This window comes from Phyllostomus discolor, chromosome 12, assembly GCF_004126475.2.
Source record: "Phyllostomus discolor isolate MPI-MPIP mPhyDis1 chromosome 12, mPhyDis1.pri.v3, whole genome shotgun sequence".
Classification (NCBI taxonomy): Eukaryota; Metazoa; Chordata; class Mammalia; order Chiroptera; family Phyllostomidae; genus Phyllostomus; species Phyllostomus discolor.
Genome location: NC_040914.2, coordinates 32,557,934 through 32,576,502, shown reverse-complemented (window position 1 = coordinate 32,576,502; position 18,569 = coordinate 32,557,934). Strand labels below are relative to the sequence as shown.

At 55.2% G+C, this 18,569-nt stretch overlaps 1 protein-coding gene across 1 annotated transcript in view; it reads right to left on the bottom strand.

Moving 5' to 3' along the window:
* The window catches only part of ATP10A (ATPase phospholipid transporting 10A (putative)), a 102,741-nt gene extending 84,650 nt beyond the window's left edge, over positions 1 to 18,091 (bottom strand). The window contains 1 exon segment of the mRNA XM_028503657.2: positions 17,518 to 18,091. Coding sequence (XP_028359458.1) covers positions 17,518 to 17,966 — 449 coding nt within the window. The 5' untranslated portion in view covers positions 17,967 to 18,091.
* Positions 18,092 to 18,569: the final 478 nt, after the last annotated feature.

The following is an 18,569-nucleotide window of genomic DNA, read 5'->3' as shown; positions in this document are numbered from 1 at the left end:
GGGAGAGCATGTTCTGTGCTTCTGCCCCTGGGAGCCCTTGAGATGCACCCACACGCGGAGAGCAGACACCCCAGGATGACAGCTGGGGTCCCCGTGTGGCCTGGAAGTCCCTGGAGCCCAGGGGTTAAAACCAAAGGGCCTCTGAGTCTAAGCTTTTGTGGGGGCAGGTGGGGTGGGTGGCATTTCTCTCGTGTTTGACTTTCGACAGCTCTCCGGTGAGGAGCGGAGAATCAACCACACCTAAAAATAGCACATCCCGAAACCGGAGCCCGGAGCCCTGGCCGCTCCCCCGGGGTCACAGAACCCTTTTGTAGGGCGGGTCCCGGCCCCGCCCCCGGGCGGCTGAGGACAGAGCTGCGTTTCTTCCTGCTCCAGAACGCGGGGCGCTCGCTGGTATTGCTGCTGCAGTCATGGTGAGGTAACCTTACTACACAAATAAATACGCTTCTTTTCTCATTCAAAGGCCGGGAACAAAACAAGGACGCCCGAAGCCCCGCCTCACCCCCCCCTCCCCCAAAAAAACCTTTTCCAAGAACACTTTCATTTGGCCCCGGGCTGGCAGGATGCTTGGCCCGTGGTATCAAAGCCTCTCCACTTATCTGCCATCAACCTGACTTGAACACAGAGGAAAAAATACTCGTTTTGTTCCACTTTAAACTCAAACAAGCTATTTTTTTTTTTTTTTTGGTTCCCGGGCTTGTCTTTATTTTTCTTGGACCGCAGGGGCACACACAGGTCTGAAACCTTGCACGACGCTCCCCTCCGGCTGCGGAAGGGCAGCCACACAGGACTCATCCCTGAGCTGGAGTTTTAGACGCTGCAAGGTATCATTCCATTTTCTAAAAGCAGCAAAATGCATTTTTAAAAAACACTCACTTGTATATGCTTACTGATTTTTAGAGAGACAGGAAGGGAGGGAGAGAAACATTGATGTGAGAGAGAAACACTGATAGGTTGCCTCCCCTACGTGCCCCAACCAGGGGCGGAACCCACAATCCAGGGATGTGCCCTGACCAGGAATCGAACCCACAGCCTTTTGGTGTCTCGAACAATCCTGCAGCCCACTGAGCCACTCAGCCAGGGCCAAAATACATGAAAAAGACATGGTTTTCAGAATCTGGACAGCAGAAGCCGAAGGAAACAAGGACCCGGAGCCCTGTATGTGTCCGGAGAACATCACCAGGCTGCAGGCAGGACGGGGGACCAGGCAGAGCCTCAGGCCTCCCCAGGGGAGGTGACACAGCCCAGGACCCAGGCAGAAGAGGCAGCCGCAGCTTACAGGGCAGAGTCCCAGACCGGGGAGGCCTTAGGAGAGCGAGCAAGCACCGGAGGTCATCAGAGGGTCATCCCACCGGCCAGGGAAAGAGCCACTTGAAGGAAAAACAAAGCAAAGATCTCGGAGTTCACGGGGGTCCAGCCAGAGCCAGGCGCTCAGCATCCTGGGTACGCGTGCCATCCCTTGCTTGCCAGCGCACCAGGTGGGGCGGCCTGATGGGGTTAGTTAGCTCTGCCCCCGAGAGAAGGCGCGTCCCAGACAGAAAGCAGCACTCGGATCCCCACTCCCAAAGGCCACGGATGAGACTCCAAGGCTCCACACTATGCTGAGAATGTCATAGCACCGAGAACGGAGCTCAGGGGTATTTCCAGAACACGACAATGTGCAACAGCTTTGAGGTAAAAAACGACCAGGGAAAAATAACCCACGAAGAAGCAGGGAAAAAAAAAAACATACAAACCGATACAAACAGGTGCTGAAAAGATGCAGATGGCAGAAGAATGTGACATGAAAACCATTCTGATAACTGCCATCCCTGCGTTCAGAAAAGATGACATTGTTTAAGGCCAGGGAATGCATTTCAAAAATCAAGACCCAAATCAAACCTCAAGAGTTGAAAACAACCAAGTCTGAGATGAAAAACGCACTTGGTGGCATTAAAGGCTGATGGGACCTTGTTTTAAAAAAAATAGTGAACTTAGACCCAGCAATAGAAACTATGCAATAGGAAATGAAGATTTTAAAAAATAGAGGGAAGTGAAAAAGGGGTCAGTCACCCCGAGGGAGCCTAATTAACGTGTCTGTCATTGGTGCCTGCGGGTGGGGCAGAGAAAAACGGTTGAAGAAATAACGATCCACCTTTCCCCAAATCTGATGACAACTATACAACCACAGATTCCAAACGCTCAATAAAACCCAAGCAAAGGAAACGAGAAGAAAATGATGACAGACACCCAAGCTCATCGTATTCAAACTGCTTCAGGTCGATGACAGAAAGAATCATAGCAACGGAGAACAAAGAAACATCCCTGCATACGCAGAGAAGCAAAGATCAGAGTGATCACGAAAAAGAAAGCAGTGCCTTTCAGTACTAAAAGAAAAAAAAATGTCCACCTACATTCCTACAGCTAGTGAACATATTATTTTGAAAACAAAGGAAATATACAGGTCTTCTCAGGCTTAGAAAAATGGGAAGAATTCATCACAGGCAGACGGACCTGCATGCTGGGAAAGTAAAAGAAAGTTTTTTGCCCTGGTTGGTGTGGTTCAGTGCATTGAGCACTGGCCTGTGAACCAAAGGGCCTCGGGTTCGATTCCCAGTCAGGGCACATGCTTGGGTTGTGGGCCAGGTCCCCAGTAGGGCGTACTCGAGAGGCAACCACACATGGGTGTTTCTCTCCCTCTCTTTCTCCCTCCCTTCCCCTCTCTAAAAATAAGTAAATAAAATCTTTTTTAAAAATCATATTTTCGCAGAATATTTCTTGATGTAGGAAACATAATACCGAAGGGACAAACACAATACAAAACTTGAGACACGCCAGGCAACAGTATTTCTGAGTGGCAGAAAAGAGGCGACTTTGGTTTTTTCTTCTTTCCACTCCTCTCTGTGGTCTGGGGCTCTTACTAATTTTCCCACCCCCAAGCTATCCCAGGAAGGTCTGACACATCAAGATTCTCTCTCTTCACTGTAGTGATTAGACCCTTAAAAAATAGCTTTGGGACACGCGTCACTTTCAATATCGAACAGCTGATGGGCATCTGTATTTCAATTAGGAGAAATCCATCCTGGTCCTCGGACTCACAAAAGACACCAGGTTCCCGGGGCTCTCACGCTGCTCCGGCCTCCCCAGCCTCGGGCGGTGCACACTTCTGCTCATCTGGCTGCCCCTCCGTGGTACTCAAAGCCAAAATTATATTCGGGGCGAGTGACGAATCGCCAGGAAATGCAAACAGAACTCCCAGCCACCCACCCAGCTCCCCCACCCCACCCGGCCCCACCCTCCGCAGATGCAGACGGGCTGGCCCCGCACCCCCTCCACTCCGTCTGGACGTCTGGAATCTCCGCCATTTCCACCCACACCCTGTCCCCTCCCGGGAGCCCCGTCATCCCAAAGGCGTGTGTGTGGCTGGGGCCGTCACAGGCTCCTGCCACGCGAGGTCCTCCTCGTGGTGTGGGGCTGTTACTGTAACAAATTCTGCCCGCTGATGCCAGCTCAGAGGCGGCAGCCTGGCGTGGTTCACGGACACAGTGTCTCTCCCGGAGGGCGTTTTCCAGGGAACACTGTGGGCTGGCCGCTCCTCACAGGGGGAGGCCCCACAGCTGGGAATTCTCTGGATGTTCAGTGTGCAGAGATGAGTAAGTCAAGCTTTCTCAGAGTTCTTTATTTTTTTAATTTTATTTTTAGTTTATGGTTTTAGAGACAGGGGAAGGGAGGGGAAAAGAAAGGGAGAGGAACATCTATCAGTTTACCTCTGCCTGGGGACCAGACCCGAAACTGAGGCATGTGCCCCAACAGGGAATCGAACCGGCGACCTTTCGGTTTTCAGGATGATGCCCAGGCAACTGAGCCACACAGGCTGGCGCTCACAGAGTTGAAATGACCACTATCGATCTAACAACAGCTTCAAAATTCTTGGCACTCAGTTAGAGTGTCTTCAAGTATATTTTCCCCCAAATTCTGTATGGATTAATGCACTATGTTTTCTGAGTTTCTCCTTACCCACAGACTCTAACTGAGCTCTTATGATGGACAGGCATGGGGAGATGTTGCCAAAGAACAGGACACAGTGCCTGCACTCACAGAGGCTCCCATGGGCACCACCTCACTGACGGATCCAGGGGGAAACATCTAGAAAACACTCATTGGCATGGATCTCTGAAGAGCCACATGACCCTCTGCTGTTAATAACTCATTATTCAGCACCAAAGTGTAATCCTTGGATAGAAGGAAGGAAGGAAGGAAGGAAGGAAGGAAGGAAGGAAGGAAGGAAGGAAGGAAGGAAGGAAGGGGAAGGAAAGGGAAGGGAAGGGAAGGGAAGGGGGGAACCTCTCTACACACACTTGCAAGGGCCCACAGCAAACAAAGGTGTAATGCGGTGAACAGTGTCCCACAAAACTCAGGTCCACCTGGAGCTTCAGCGCGTGACCTTATGTGGAAACAGGTCTTTGCAGATATTAGCTGAGCTCAGATGAGGTCATGCTGGACCAGCTGCGGCTAGCCAAGGCCAGACAGCCGGGGCGGTTCCTTCTGATCGGTGCTCCTGAGAGCAGCATGAAGGCCCCCTTTGCCCTGCCTCGGGGTCTACCAGAAGGCCCGTCTGTCACACAGCACCTGCCCCTCAGGCTGGCCCCTTTCCACAAGTGTGTGCCCCGTCCAGGCCCGGCTTCCCTGAGCTTCAGCAGGAACTCGTGTAATCTGATCCAGACATCAATGGGACAGAAACTGGGAGACTTTCATTTTTCAGTCTGCAACCAACACACTCAAAGTGCAGTCCTTATTCCTCAGCAGTGAGCCCCTTGGTGGCCTGAGGCTTTGGGACTTGGTGGCTTTCGTTTGGGACTCAGCTCTTGTAGACATCTCCGAATGAACACTCTTCTCTCAACCCCCGTTCCCTCAGCTGCCCGGATCCCCAGCCCTTCAGAGCTCACCCGGGGACACAGAATAGAAAAGCTCCTTTGCAGAATTCATGGGGAGCTCACCCCCAAAATAAGTCCATGTGCATGGCCACCCAACGTGAAACCCCAACAGTTGAGCCATCTGGGTGAATCTCACCACGCTCACAGCTATCGCCGCACACCCCACGCATCCTAGAAGCTATTTCTCCAAGCTCTTGCTGGTTGACACGAGAAACTCGAGATTCCAGAACATTCAATAGGCAGACACTGTTGGGAAGGGCCGGAGTCCCTGCTCTGTCTCTGCCTCCTCCCCCCGTGGTCTCCGGTGCTGCGGTGTGTGCCTAAAGTGACAACATCACCCTCTCCAAACGGCGGCAAAGCCCCACCACCCTGGAAACTTCTGTTGCCCTGGCCAAGTGGCTCCATTGCTCAGAGCATCATCCCGACACACCAAGGTGGTGGGTTCGATTCCCGGTCAGGGCACATACAAGAATCAACCGATGAATGCATCAGTGAGTGGAACAACAAATAGATATTTCTCTCTCTCTCTCTCCCTCAATCAATCAACCCCTGTCACAGTCAATCAGGCAGAGCTGACACATTCCTTGACTATCCCACCCAATGACAGGGAGGAGCCCGAATGTCAGCAGCAAACAGCGCGACGTCACCAAGCACACAGGAGCTGGAATGCCTTTGCGGTCTGCTTCGATAACGTCGATTAGTCCCCATGGGTTGTCTGTCATTCTACAACAATCTGGACATTTTCAAAATGAGGGGCGAGAGTCTGTTGCTCAGTGGAAATGACCTTGAGATAAGGAGACTTAGGTTTCTCGCCGCCTTCCACGTCTGGGCCAGCTGGACCCTCTACAAAAGCACAGCCTCGTCAACAGCAACCTCAAGTTCACACACGCCACAGACAAAAGGCATGTTCAGGGGCGTTCTGAACCAAAGATCCGCTTCATAGGGCCATGAAGTTCAAAGAGATATTTTTCTGCCTGTGCCCATGTCCCTAATATACTCCCTTTGAGGATGTCTTATTTTTAAGAAACTGAAGTTCTCGGGTAATCAAAAGGAAATAGGTAACAATTTCTGTGTTCCTGAAAGCTTTTAAAATGCAGGGAGAGCTTTCACACTCATGAGTAGAGAATAAAAACCAGCCTCTTCCCGTGGGGCCTTCAGATACACACAGTGAGAGTGCCGGAGTGATTTCAGTGTGCTCTGGGGCACAGGGGCTGTCCCCAGCTGTCCGGTACGTGGCCCTGGGGTGATGAGGGCAGGGACAGTGACCCTGGGTGTGAGAGCCCGATAAAGGGGCGTTTGGGGGTGCGGGCTCTGGACTGGCTGGTGAGCACATGACAGGCAACTCACAGGTGGGTGTTGGGCACCGCCCTGCCTGGTTTCAGAAGCTGTAACCCCCGCCAAGGCTAAGGCTGAGGGAGCGACCTTGGAACATAAGCCACTGAGGAGGCAAAGCTTATCTCCCTGGCAGGAGCACCGCTTCTGCTCCTTTTACTTCATCCATAACTGGCCCCCAATACTTGGTCGGTTAGTCAATGATAAGTAAGATTCCCCAAGGAGGGAACAATCTAAGACAGGCATGATCACGTGGGAGGCCCCCAAGGAAGGACTTGGGGGGCTACAGCAAAAGGGGGTGATGGACCCTCGCCCCTTGGCTTTGACAAAGCCTGAGTCCTCATCCTGTCTGCGAGAAGTTCCCTAATCTCTTGGCTGCCTTACTTCCCCTGCCTGACTTAAGCCTGAAATAATGCCTTAAGCCTGAAACAATGCTGGAGGTGGGTGCAGCCCTGTGCTGGAAAGGGCGGGTTCTCCGGGGTGATCAGGCCTGAGAAAGAATGCTTAAAATCCTGTGAAACCTGCTTTGCTAAAAATGTTGTTAATTAAATGATAAGGGTCCGAGCAGGAAATGAGTTTGTCTCCAAAAGTTTTGCAGCCCTTTAGCTAATAGACCCTGACTCAGAATAGGCTCTCAGAGTTCTTTGTATGTTATCTATTGTTTGATCCTTACTGCCTGACCATGATTAATGAGCTTTTCCTGTATTCCTGTGCAAATGAACCCAGTAACAGCCCATTGAGGAAAAGGCTCCTGGCCCTTCTCCTTTGAGAGGTTGGCCACCTTTCCTCCCCAAACAGATCATGTCTTGGTAGACTTATTCTTATCTGAGGTAGCGGTGGGCGGGGGGGCCTGCGGGTGGAGCCACCCCACAGGTGAGTCCTTTACTATCTCTAGGAAGTGGCTAGTCCTGGGAGGGGCTGTCTGTCTAGGGTCAGCAAGGCCCCAGGTGTCCATGCAACACAGACAAGAACAAGACGAGGTTGGCACAGGACTGACAGCGTTGGAACAGATTTAAGATGTCACTGTGTGCACTGGTTGGGGACAGGGCCAAGAATCACACACACAGCTCCTGGCTGGTCTACAGGCCCTTCTCCTGGACCCACAGGCGGGTGGTGGCACAGGGAAGGAATCCCCATAAAGTCCCGTGAGGCACTTCACAGAAGAATCAGCAGGATGGGAAATAGCTGGATGCACCAAGGTTGTGGGTTCGATCCCCAGTCAGGGCACATACAAGAAGCAACCAAGGAATGCATGAATTCGTGGAACAACACATCGATGTTTCTTTCTCTCTCTAAAAATCAATATAAAAATGTTACTAGAGGAAAATAAAAAAGAAAGGGAGGCCCGAAGCCAGGAGGTTCACGGTGACCAGTGACCTGTTTACAGGGGCAGCTGCCCGCTCCCAGCTCTCAGACCCGAGACAGCTTCGGGGCCCCACCACAGCACGCTCACCGAGTGTGACAGACGGCCACCTGATCTCAGCGAGAAAAAAATCAAACTTCCCATCCCACTCCAAGCCACGATTTTCTTTCCAAAATCGTACATGAAGAATGTGGCGGTGCAAGTTGTGGTGCCAGGTGAGTGAGCCCCAGGAACAGGCACACATGTCCGGCGGGAGTGTCACCTGTCACGGCCACAGGCATCAACGGGAAGGGAGGGCGATGGGACCAGGCACGGTGCAGATGTCACGGCCGAGGTCACGATTTGCCAGCCGTTTCCAGTACGCGCTCGGGCAGTTCAGTAAAAGCACTCCTTCTCAGGGGGTCCACGCATGCCACGTGTGTTTGAAGATTGCTGAACGCAGAGGGAAGCTGGCACCCTCGCTGGTCTCAAACGAACCACGTGGATGTGCGTGTAAATGTGGCTTGTTTGCTCCGAGAGGGCAGATCTGAGGGTGTCCCGAGAGCCACACGACGTGCTGCTTCCTCCTCCTAACTGTCTTTCCGGGCTGATCTGTGGAACATGCTGAGTGTTCAGAGTTGACAGATTTCCTGGGTCTCTGTCACTGAAGATGACTGAGACACAGAGAGGATGGACTCGAGACGGAGGTGACCATGAGGTCCCACCCGGCAGAGAGCAGAAGGGAGCCCCTGTGTGCTGGGCATGGGGCAGGCAAAAAAGCTCAGCCAGGGACCCGGCCACTCCCTCCGAGGCACTGCTGGGAACACTCCCCCACCAGTCAGCCTGTTGGGAGAAATGCCGCTGCTGGGTGAGACCCAGAGTCTGGGAGCCACCTGATGAGGGGCCAGGGCACCACGGACAGGACACTGCCCACCGCTGAGCACTGGCCGGTTCACATCCCATCCACAGCAGACACACTGTGTGTGGACTAGCCAGAGTCCCAAGGCGCCCTGGCCGGTGTGGCTCAGTGGGTTGGGCGTCGTCCTGCGAAGTAGAAAGTCGCAGGTTCGATTCCCAGTCAGGGCACAGGCCTGGGTCACCGGTTCAGTCCCCTGTTGGGGCGTGTGCGAAAGGCAACTAATGGATGTTTCTCTCTGACATTCACGTTTCTCTCCCTTTCTTTCTCCATCCCTTCTCCTCTGTCTAAAAATAACTAAATCTTTTTTTAGAAAAAGAAACTGAACATTGTATTTTTTTAAAAAAATTGCAGTTGATAAGCAAAATTGAGAATTCCAAAGACACCATGAAATGGGTCAATGAATTAAACTCATTTGATGCTTAGAAACAAGGTTATTTATCAAATCCAACTGGATTTATAAAATGCACCAACACCGCTTTCTAATAAACAGTGCCTTAATTTTACCATTTCCCTAGAAAAGAGTGCTTTTCTAGTGACAAGCCACCCAAGGGTACCTTTGGATTATCAGGGGTTCTCAGACTTAGCGATGGGATGCTTTCCATATTTCAAAAATGCTTTTCATAGACCGTCCATGAACCCATCATAAAATAACACAGGCCCAATGACAGAAATGTCTTTGCTTTGGCTGGAAGTAGGACTTCCTCAGAGTAGCAATATTAAGAAACATTTTGAGCCCTAGCTGGCGTAGCTCAGTGGATTGAGCATGGGCTGTGAACCAAAGCATCGCAGGTTCCATTCCCAGTCAGGGCGTATGCCTGGGTTGCAGGCCACAGCTCCCAGCAACCGCACATTGATGTTTCTCTCTCCCTCTCTTTCTCCCTCCCTTCCCTCTCTAAAAATAATAAATAAAATCTTTTAAAAAAAGGAAAGAAAGAGGAGATAAATACTGAAATATTTATTGAAATTATATTATTAAAAAAAAGAAACATTTTGACCAAATGATTGTAGGTACAAGAGCAGGAGGTACAACAGTAGGTACAACAGCCGTAATAACAAGCGCGGCGCACCTAGTCAGACACCCGCTCGCCCGCCTGGCTTTGCTCCGCCTCTCTGCGCATCATCTCAACCTCAAAAGCTGCTGTCCCCCCTCCCACTCGAATGAGGGGACAGGGCTGAGGACAGCCGTCGCCACCTGCCCAGCGTCCAGCCCCACCGAGGGGTTTCGGCAAGGACTTCATTATTATCTAATGAAAATAGTTTGGTAGGCAAAGTAGTTCGAAATCCAGGATCCCCGGTGGGAAAATAACCAGAGGGTATGCCAGGGGGGCGGTGGGGGGGGCTTTGTCTACAAACTGCATTCTGGGAACAGGCAAAACAAGTCCATGAGAAATGCCACGCTGGGAGGAGTCTAAAAAAGCAGACATCAAAATAGCCTCTCCATCTTCCCTGTGAGTTCTTTCGATGCACTATATATAGCAAGATAAGCCTCATGCCAACAAGTGCATGGAGCTCCCCTGTGGTGGGAATTCAACAAGGAGCCAGCCACAGAGCAGGGAAGGGCATGGATACAGGGGACCTTAGGTCATGGAACCCCTTCTCAAAATCCCCAAGTGGGGAAGTGCGGACATGTGGGGAAGCATCGACTTTACGTGGACTTTCAAAAGCGCTTTTCGATGAGGGCCTTGGGGACAGGGCGGGTCCCCCTGGGGACTGTCTGGAGCAAGTCAAAGACATCACAGAACACTTAGTGCCTGGTCCCGAAGTGCCGAGGACCATGAAGACCAGCAGTCGCTGTGATGCCTCCGTGTCCCGCCTGCAGGCGGGCCCCCACCGCCTGGGGCACGCCTGCCCCTTCCAGGACAGATGCCACCTGTGGCACCGATGACCAACTGCTGGGTGAGGACCCCGAGAGTCGCCCGTGTGGTGACAGGGCCAGGCTTGCTGGGCCTCGGAGGTCACAGAAATGACAAAGGAACAGCATCACAGACGGCTAGGTTTCCAATCCAATCCAAAATTGGGCGAAGGGCCTGAAGAGACATTTTTCAAAGAACGTACGAATGAAAAGATGCCGAACATCATTAATCATCAGGGAGTCCAAGCCATGAGGAGGTGCCACAGCGTGTCTGGGCGGATGGCCACCGGCAAAGACAAGAGGGGACAGGTTTTGGGGAGGATGTGGGGAAAGGAAACCATTGTCCCTGTCAATGGGACAGGATAGGGTTTTCTCCGAACATTAAAAATAGAATGACCCTGAGCCCTGGCTGGCATAGCTCAGTGGATTGAGCGTGGACTGTGAACCAAAGCATCGAGGTTCAATTCCTAGTCAGGGCACATGCCTGGGTTGTAGGCCACGGCCCCCAGCAACTGCACATTGATGTTTCTCTCTCTCTCTCTCTCCCTCCCTTCCCTTTCTAAAAATAAATACATAAATCTTTAAAAAAAATAGAATGACCCTACGATCCAGCAGCCCTACCTCTGGGTATCTGTCCAAAGGGACCTAAAACGCTATGTCCAAGACAGATCTGTAGACCCTGCTTATTGCAGCTTTATTTACAATGGCCAAGACATGTGAGCAACCTAAAAGTCCATCAGCAGATGGACATGTGATGTGTGTGTCTCATATATATTAATATTCCACTATATGTGCAATGGAATGTTACTCGGCCATACAGAAGAAAACACCCTGCCCTTTGTGACGAAGTGTGTGCATCTACAAGGCGTGATGCTAAGGGAAATAAGTCAGATAGTAAATGATAAACACTGTCTGATCTCAGTTATGTGGTATCGCCAAAAAAACTCCCAAACAAACCAGAAAAACAGATGAGATCTGTGGTTACCACAGGTAGGTGGGTCGCGGAACTAGATAACAGTGGTCAAAAGGGACAAACTTCCAGCTACAAGATAAATAAGGCCCGGGGCCCCAGCTGGTGTGGCTCAGCAGACTGAGCGCCAGCCTGTGAACCTATGGGTCGCCGGTTCGATTCCCAGTCAGGGCACGTGCCTTGGTTGCGGGCCAGGTCCCCAGTAGGGGGCGCGTGAGAGGCAACCACACACTGATGTCTCTCTCCCTCTCTGTCTCCCACCCTTCCCCTCTCTCTAAGAATAAATAAACACAATCTTTTTTAAAAAAAGGTAAGTCAGTCCTGGGAGCATCCTGCACAACACGGCAACCAGAGCAAACACTGCTGTGCGGTATTTGCTGATGGTTAGAGGAAAATGAACCCTAACAGTTCTCTTCACAAGGAAATAACTTTTTCTTGTATCTAAAGGCACAAGGGAAATGAAGACATCTTTTGAGATGAACACAGTTTTAAATGTTTTAATTCAAAAATGATGCCTTGTGCTCTTGGTGGGCATGGGAGTGGGGGTGGGGCGGTGGGGGTGACCAGCAGAAGAAAAACTAGGAAGGTGGGGTCAGAGCAGGACACCGCTGGGTCAAGTCCGGCACTGCCGGCTCCTGACAGGCAGGTGGCGGGGTGTGGAAGCTTCCGAGTCCTCGTCTGTGAAATGGGGATGTGAGAATGAAAAGGGTGTTGGGGAGTTAAGACAAAAGGGCACATGTACAATGCTGGGCTCACGCCGGCAATAAAAACAACAGCCTGGCCCTGGCCAGGGGGCTCCGTTGGTTGGAGCATCATCCTGTGCACCAAAAGGTTGCAGGTTCAATTCCCAGTTGTGGTGCATACTAAGGGTTGTGGGTTCGATGCCTGGTCAGGGCATGTACAGGAGGCAACCCATTGGTGTTTCCTTCTCACTTCAATGTTTATCTCTCTCCCTCCCTTCTTCTCTGTCTAAAATCAATAAACATATCCTTGGGTGAGAATTAAAAACAAAGAAACCGAAAAAAAAGAAAAGAAAGAAAAGCCAGCCTCATGCATACCTTCAGAGGGCAACCAAATGTTTAGAAAAAAAAAGATTCTTTTGCTACAGCTGGACCCCATGAATCGAGTCATACAGGTCATATGACAAGTATCAAAAACCATTTATTTCCAAAAAACCACGTGAATGGCAACACCTTGGGCCTGGCACACCCGAGGACCTATCTGATCCTGGCGTGTCCCTGTGTCCCGGGTCTTGTCCTGACGTCTGCATGTGCAAGTCCCTTACTCCCGGTGACACAGAGACGACGAGCCTCCCTCAGGAAGGCGAGCTGCCAGTGGCCCGAGAGACAGGGCTCCCCAGCCAAGGCAGGACATGTGCGAGGGGACACCAGAGACAGGAACAGACCTCAAAAGGAGAACTTTGGCCCTGGTGGGTGTAGCTCAGTGGATTGAGCGCTGGCCTGTGAACCAAAGAGTTGCCAGTTCGATTCCCAGTCAGGGCACATGCCTGAGTTGCAGGCCAGGACCCCAATAGGGGGGACGTGAGAGGCAACCACATATTGATGTTTCTCTCCCTTTCTCCTTCCCTTCCACTCTCTCTCTAAAAATAAATAAATAAAATCTTGAAAAAAATTTTTTAAAAAAGGGGAACTTTGTTGGGTCTCATTTCAGGCTCTTCTGGGAAGAAAAGAAAAAAGGGAAAAAAAAACAAACCATGAAGCTCAGTGCAGCAGGTTGGAGCTATAACCCCGGGGAGCCTGGGAAACGAACTGAGAATGGCAGGAAGGGGCAGGGACGAGAAGGACAGTCACTCCGAGATAAGCAGGACAGCGACCCCAGACGGCCTGTTTCCCCCAAAGGTGACGGAAGGGCACCAGATGCCACACTCGAATCCAAGTCCGGAGCCCAGAAGGTCAAGGGCAAAGTCACCGCGGGTTGCTTCACACATAAACACTATTGTCCCCACACTCCGGGGGCACTGACAGAAAGGTGTCGACACCAAGCTCCTGAAGCCAAAGGGAAAACATTACACAGCGACGCAGGCGGGGCTTGAGGCAGAGGGAGGGGACCCGAGGGACAAGGGTGCTGGCCCTCCTGGGGCCACGGGATCCAGGCCAGGAGGGGCGTGTGGATCTGGGCCCAGCACTCACTTAACAAGTTAGGAAACGGAGGCTGGGGCTTGTGCAGGGTCCCCACAGGGCAGGCACAGGCCCTTCCAAGGGGCTACCTGCCTCTGGGCGCGGAGGCAGGTTTGGTGGTGCCTGGTTCCCGCTCGCCCCTGAGGTTCAAGAGGTGCAAGACGGCACTTTCCATGACGCATGCCCCCTGACTCCTCGTCAACGTCCTCACGACATCCTCCTCCGGTGACCGTCCCCCACTCTCCCGCCACCAGAACCCCCCTGCTCCTGTCCCTCTCCTCTTCCAGCCCCATCGGCCTTGGGCCTTCGGTCACTCGCTGCCCATTGGCCCTGCTGGCCTGGTGCCCCCGGCCCCCCCCTCACCGTGCTGGAGGCTGTTGCCCATCAGCCAAGGGAGGTCCCAGCCCCCCACAACAGAAACGTGAGCCCCCCTGCCTGGGAGTCACCCTCGACCCCCTGCCTGGGAGCATCAGGAGGGGGGGATCGGACTCAGACACCCCCTTTCTTTCCACCTGTGGCCTGCAGAAAGGTGGCTTCTCCCACCAGCCTTTCCCAGCAGGTCCACGTGACCAAAAAGGGCTTCCCGGGCTGCCCCACCGGCCGCACCACGGCCGAGGGACACCCAGACTGACCTTCCCACCGGGTGTGGGACACAGGCAGGACCCGACCCCCTAGGGTCACCCATGGCGCTCTCTCACACACTGGGCAGGGCTCGGAGAACTGTCCTAAACACAGGGCGTGGACATAGAAGACGGCTTCTCGAACCCCCGTGTGTGAATGAAGCCTCGATGTAGATGTCACCAGGGGCTCAGCGGGGGGTTGCACGGGGGCCTGGTGGGCCGCCTTTCTAACCAGCTGGATTGGGGGTTCCCACAGAGAGGGGACCCGAGGCCCACGCCGACCAGAAACACCACCCCGGTCTGCAGTGGCTGCCTGCAGTGGCTCCACCGTGTAGAGACGGTGTCAGCGGCAGAAGCTGCCCCACCGGACGAAAGGGCGCTCTCACCTGCGTGCCCCCAGGCTTTCACGGAACAGCCCTTTGCACTGCATACCCACCAGGGCAGTGACATGACACAGAATAGATGCCGACTGTTTGCGACTGGACTTCCCACGGTCTCTGTCAGAAAGTCACGGAACGCACGCTGGCCTGACCCAGAACGAGTCTGTTCCCGGGTTTCTCAGGCCGGTCCCTTTGCTGACTCCCCCACACCCAAGGCTGCTAGCCGGTACCTCGCCCCCGCACGGGCAGGTTGTGACCTGGTTACAGCCTCAGGGTGCATGGAACCTGTCGTGCACCCCACCCTGAGGTGTCTCCCCTGCAGCTTCTGCCCTTCCGGCCTGTCGTCTGCTCACATCCTCCCTGGTCCTCCGCCTCATGCCCTTGTCTGCAAAGGCTCTCCTCCCTGCACCCTGCAACCCGGGGCTGGCCAGGGCTCCCCGTGGACACGCCCCCACATTGCAGCTGGTTCCCAAGGTAAGCTCCTCGACACACCCAGCTTCCTCATTTCCGTCTCCACGGCCTGGTGGGGGCCTGGCTCCATGACAACCAGGTCAGAGCACCGGTGTGAGCCACCAGGAAGGGCCTGGGAGGCAGCTACATGCAGCCTGGCCTGCCACAGGTACACAAGTCACTCGCTGTCCCCAGAGGACAAGGGAGGGCTCGGACACCGTCACTCCTAGAGCCCAGCCCTGAACACACCACGGACGCCAGACTTTCCCGGCCTGGAGGAGTTGGACTTGGCTTCTGGGAAGGGACGACCGGTCCCCAGACGGTCCCTCTCTCCCCACTGTCGCCCAGGCAGACATGCCCACGGGCCCAGCCCAGGGAGAAGGCCGTCTCTCCCTGGGAAAGCATCCAAGGAATTTGACTCGGGCGTTGAGAGGTGTCGGGGAGCTCCTGAAAGCACCCGTAGTCCTGAACACCCGCCCTGAGGGCTGTCCGGATCCTGCGAGAATCCAGGTCGGGTCAGGGGGGGAAAGGACAGACGCTGGGCAGGTGTGGCCCCTCGGGAAGACTGCCGAGGTCACGGCATCGAGACGGCCGTTCTGGGTCCCCGTCCTCGGGTTCCCCACCGGCGTGTGGGGCAGGGGGACGGCTGCTCTGAGGGTCACACTGACTCGAAAGCGCTTTGTCAACCGACAGAAAATGAAGCGTATTTCCTGAGGCCCCAGGCCTTGTCAAAAGGAGGTCACAGGAGCGGCGGGCTGGGCGACAACAGAAAGTGGTGCTCGTGTGAAGGCTGAAACCTGGGTGCAGAAGGGAGTCACGTGGCTGCCAGGAGTCCTCGCCCCGGGGCCACTGAGGACGCGTGTGTCCTCAGGGCCTCCCCCCCACCCCCGTCTCAGCTGCATGCTTCTGGTGCCCCGGAGCCAGGAAACCCCACAGCCCTGGGCAGCCACGTCATGTCTGCTGACTGGCAGGCACCCCGACTGGAAGCCGGACGGCACGACTCCAGGAGGGAGCCGTCTGAGAAGCAGCACCCGGGTGTGCACCAAAGATTCCGATTCCTGGGCCCCCGAAGAGCCAGGTCAGAAACCTTGAGGACGGAGCCTGACCCTTGTTTAGTAGTTAGAAGCCTCTCCAGCAAGTCTTGGAGAAATTTGAGAAGCTCCAGAGCAAGAGTATCGGAAAAGCTGCCCAGCTGGGAAGACCTGGTTCAAATTCCAGCTCTGCTCCTCAGCGGCTGTGTGGCCTTGGGCAGGTCACTGGGCCTCTCTGAACGCCTGGCATGGCTAGGAGGGTCAGAGACACTCAAAGGCAAGAGGAGGTGTTCATGGTCTTCATTTCCAGTCGGGGGTGTCCAACCCGAGGCCCGTGGGCCGCACGCAGCCCAGGATGGCTGTGAACGCGGCCCAGCGCAAAATCATACATTTACTTAAAACTCGATGAGATTTTTTTTGTGATTACGTGTCGCAGGGTATTGAATGTGGGGCCCAAGACTACTCTTCTTCTTCTTCCAGTGTGGCCCAGAGACGCCAAAAGGTCGGATGCCCCTGAAAGTTATCCTAGGAGGCATGAACAACCCGGACCCCCATCTTTTGGGTGGGGGGTACAGTCTGACACTGAGAATGTTAAGGGCCCTCCTGGAGCCCTTCACACGACAAAGAGGTGGACAAAACTCACGTCCTCTGCCTTGGAGGCTCCTATCAGCCCCCACACCGGCACTCTGGCCGGGTAAACGGGAGGGAGAGTGACTGAGCTTTGCACCCAGGCCAAGACCACACCCTTCCCCAAGGGGCGTGGCCTGCAGGTGGGCTCCTGAGTGAACCTGCAGCCAAGTGGCTCCTTTCAGGTGGGACTAAAGGAAAAAAGGGACAGCGGGCCTCCTGGACAGGCCTCTGGGTCCTGGGAGGTGCGGGGAGAGAGGAGGGGTAATGCCCCCTGGTACTAACCACAGGCACGATGCCACGCCAACCTCCTAGGGCCTCAATTTTTCCATCTGGAAACGGGTTAACTCGAAGAGGATGAAGAAGCCAACTCTGGGCCCACAGCTCACGTCGGGGTGCAGACGCTGCTGTGATGACCCCTGCCCTTTACCCCGGGTGCGCCCCAAAGCAGAACTTGGTGGCAGTGTCACTCTGTCGGCCCGAAACGAGATGCCACCTAAGACTGAGGTTCGAATTCCTGCGTTGGTGGTTAAAGTTATTAAACGTCCTGGCCCGCGGAGTGGAGCCCAAGAGAGGCAGGGACTTGCAGGCCAGGGCGCCTGGCAATGCGTTTCCCTCTTTTTTACTTATAAGGGGGGAACGGCCGAGGGTGAGGGCGCCCAGCAGCCCTGGATTCCAGCCCTGGGGTCATTCTGGCTCAGAGGCGAGGTCTGAGTGGCAATCTGGTCAGGGGACCCCCTGCGCTCCAGCATCTAAACTTTTCTGCTCTCCGTCCCTGGGAGCACAGGGGGCCTCCCGCGGCACAGCGTTCTCTCGGGCCCTCCGGCCCCTCGAGGCCGGACACTCTGTCCGGAGTCCAGCCACTCTCCTGGCCACCCCCACCCGGTGTCCAGCACCAAATGCCGGGAGCGCCCGGGCCCCCCCGCTCGGCCCGCCAGCTCACCTGCTGAAGACCAGGCAGCCCAGGTGGTTGATCTCGTAGTCGGAGCGGTGGCGGCTGTAGTCCTCCCACAGGTCCTTGAAGGCCGTGACCGCCAGGATGAAGAGCACCGGCGCCAGCGCCAGGCCGGGCTGGAAGGCGTTCACCGCCGGCACGAAGTTGAGCAGCGCGATGAAGACGAAGTACACGTTGGCCAGGCGGTGGAACTGCTCGAACAGGTTCTTGGGCAGGAAGGACAGCAGCGTGTACTTGGTGGTCTTGAGCCGGTTGTCCGCCAGGTGCCGCGCGCTCTTGGCCGCGCCCGCCGCGGGGTCCTCGGCGCCCGGGGGCCGCAGCAGGTTGGAGCGCACCGTGCGCGTCCTGCCCTCCCGGCGCCTCCGCCGCCGCCGCCGCCGCCTCCGCCTGCCCGGGGGCGCGGGTTCCTCGGCCGCCGCCGCCGGCTCCCGCTCCATGGCCGCGCGTCGCCGCGCCCCTCTCCTCCGCCGCTCGCGCCGGCCCGCGCCAGCCTCCTAGGTGATCATCGCCCGGGGCAGGGGCTCGGCAGCGCGGCCTCCCAGCCTGCGGGGTGGCACCACGGTCAGCGCGGGGCCCCGCCCGGCCCGCCGCCAGCCCTCGCCGCCCAGGCCCCTACGCGCGCTCGCCCGCCCCGCCCCGCCCCGCTCCGCCCCGCAAGGCGCGGGAAGCACAAAGAGCCGGGCAGCAAACTTGAGAGCCGCTCAGTTTCGTTTCCCAGAAGCAGCGGAGCGCGCCAACGTGGCGGCGCGCGGACCCCGGCCGGAAAGGGGGCGCTGCGGAGGGTCGGAGACTACGCTCCTCCCGGGCAGCCCGTCTTCCCGGATGGGCGCGGGCTGGGGTCCCCGGGTGAAAAGCCCCCTCCTGGAATCAGCCAGAAGCGGAATCCGAAAGACTCATGCATACCTTCTCTACCCAGGACATCTGCTCTGGGGACACCCCTCGCGGGCGCCGTGCCCCCCTTCCCTCTACTCCCCTCCCTGCCCCTGCCCCGCCTCCGCCTACTTGAAGACTCGCTTCTTGGGTGAACTAGACTTTTTCCT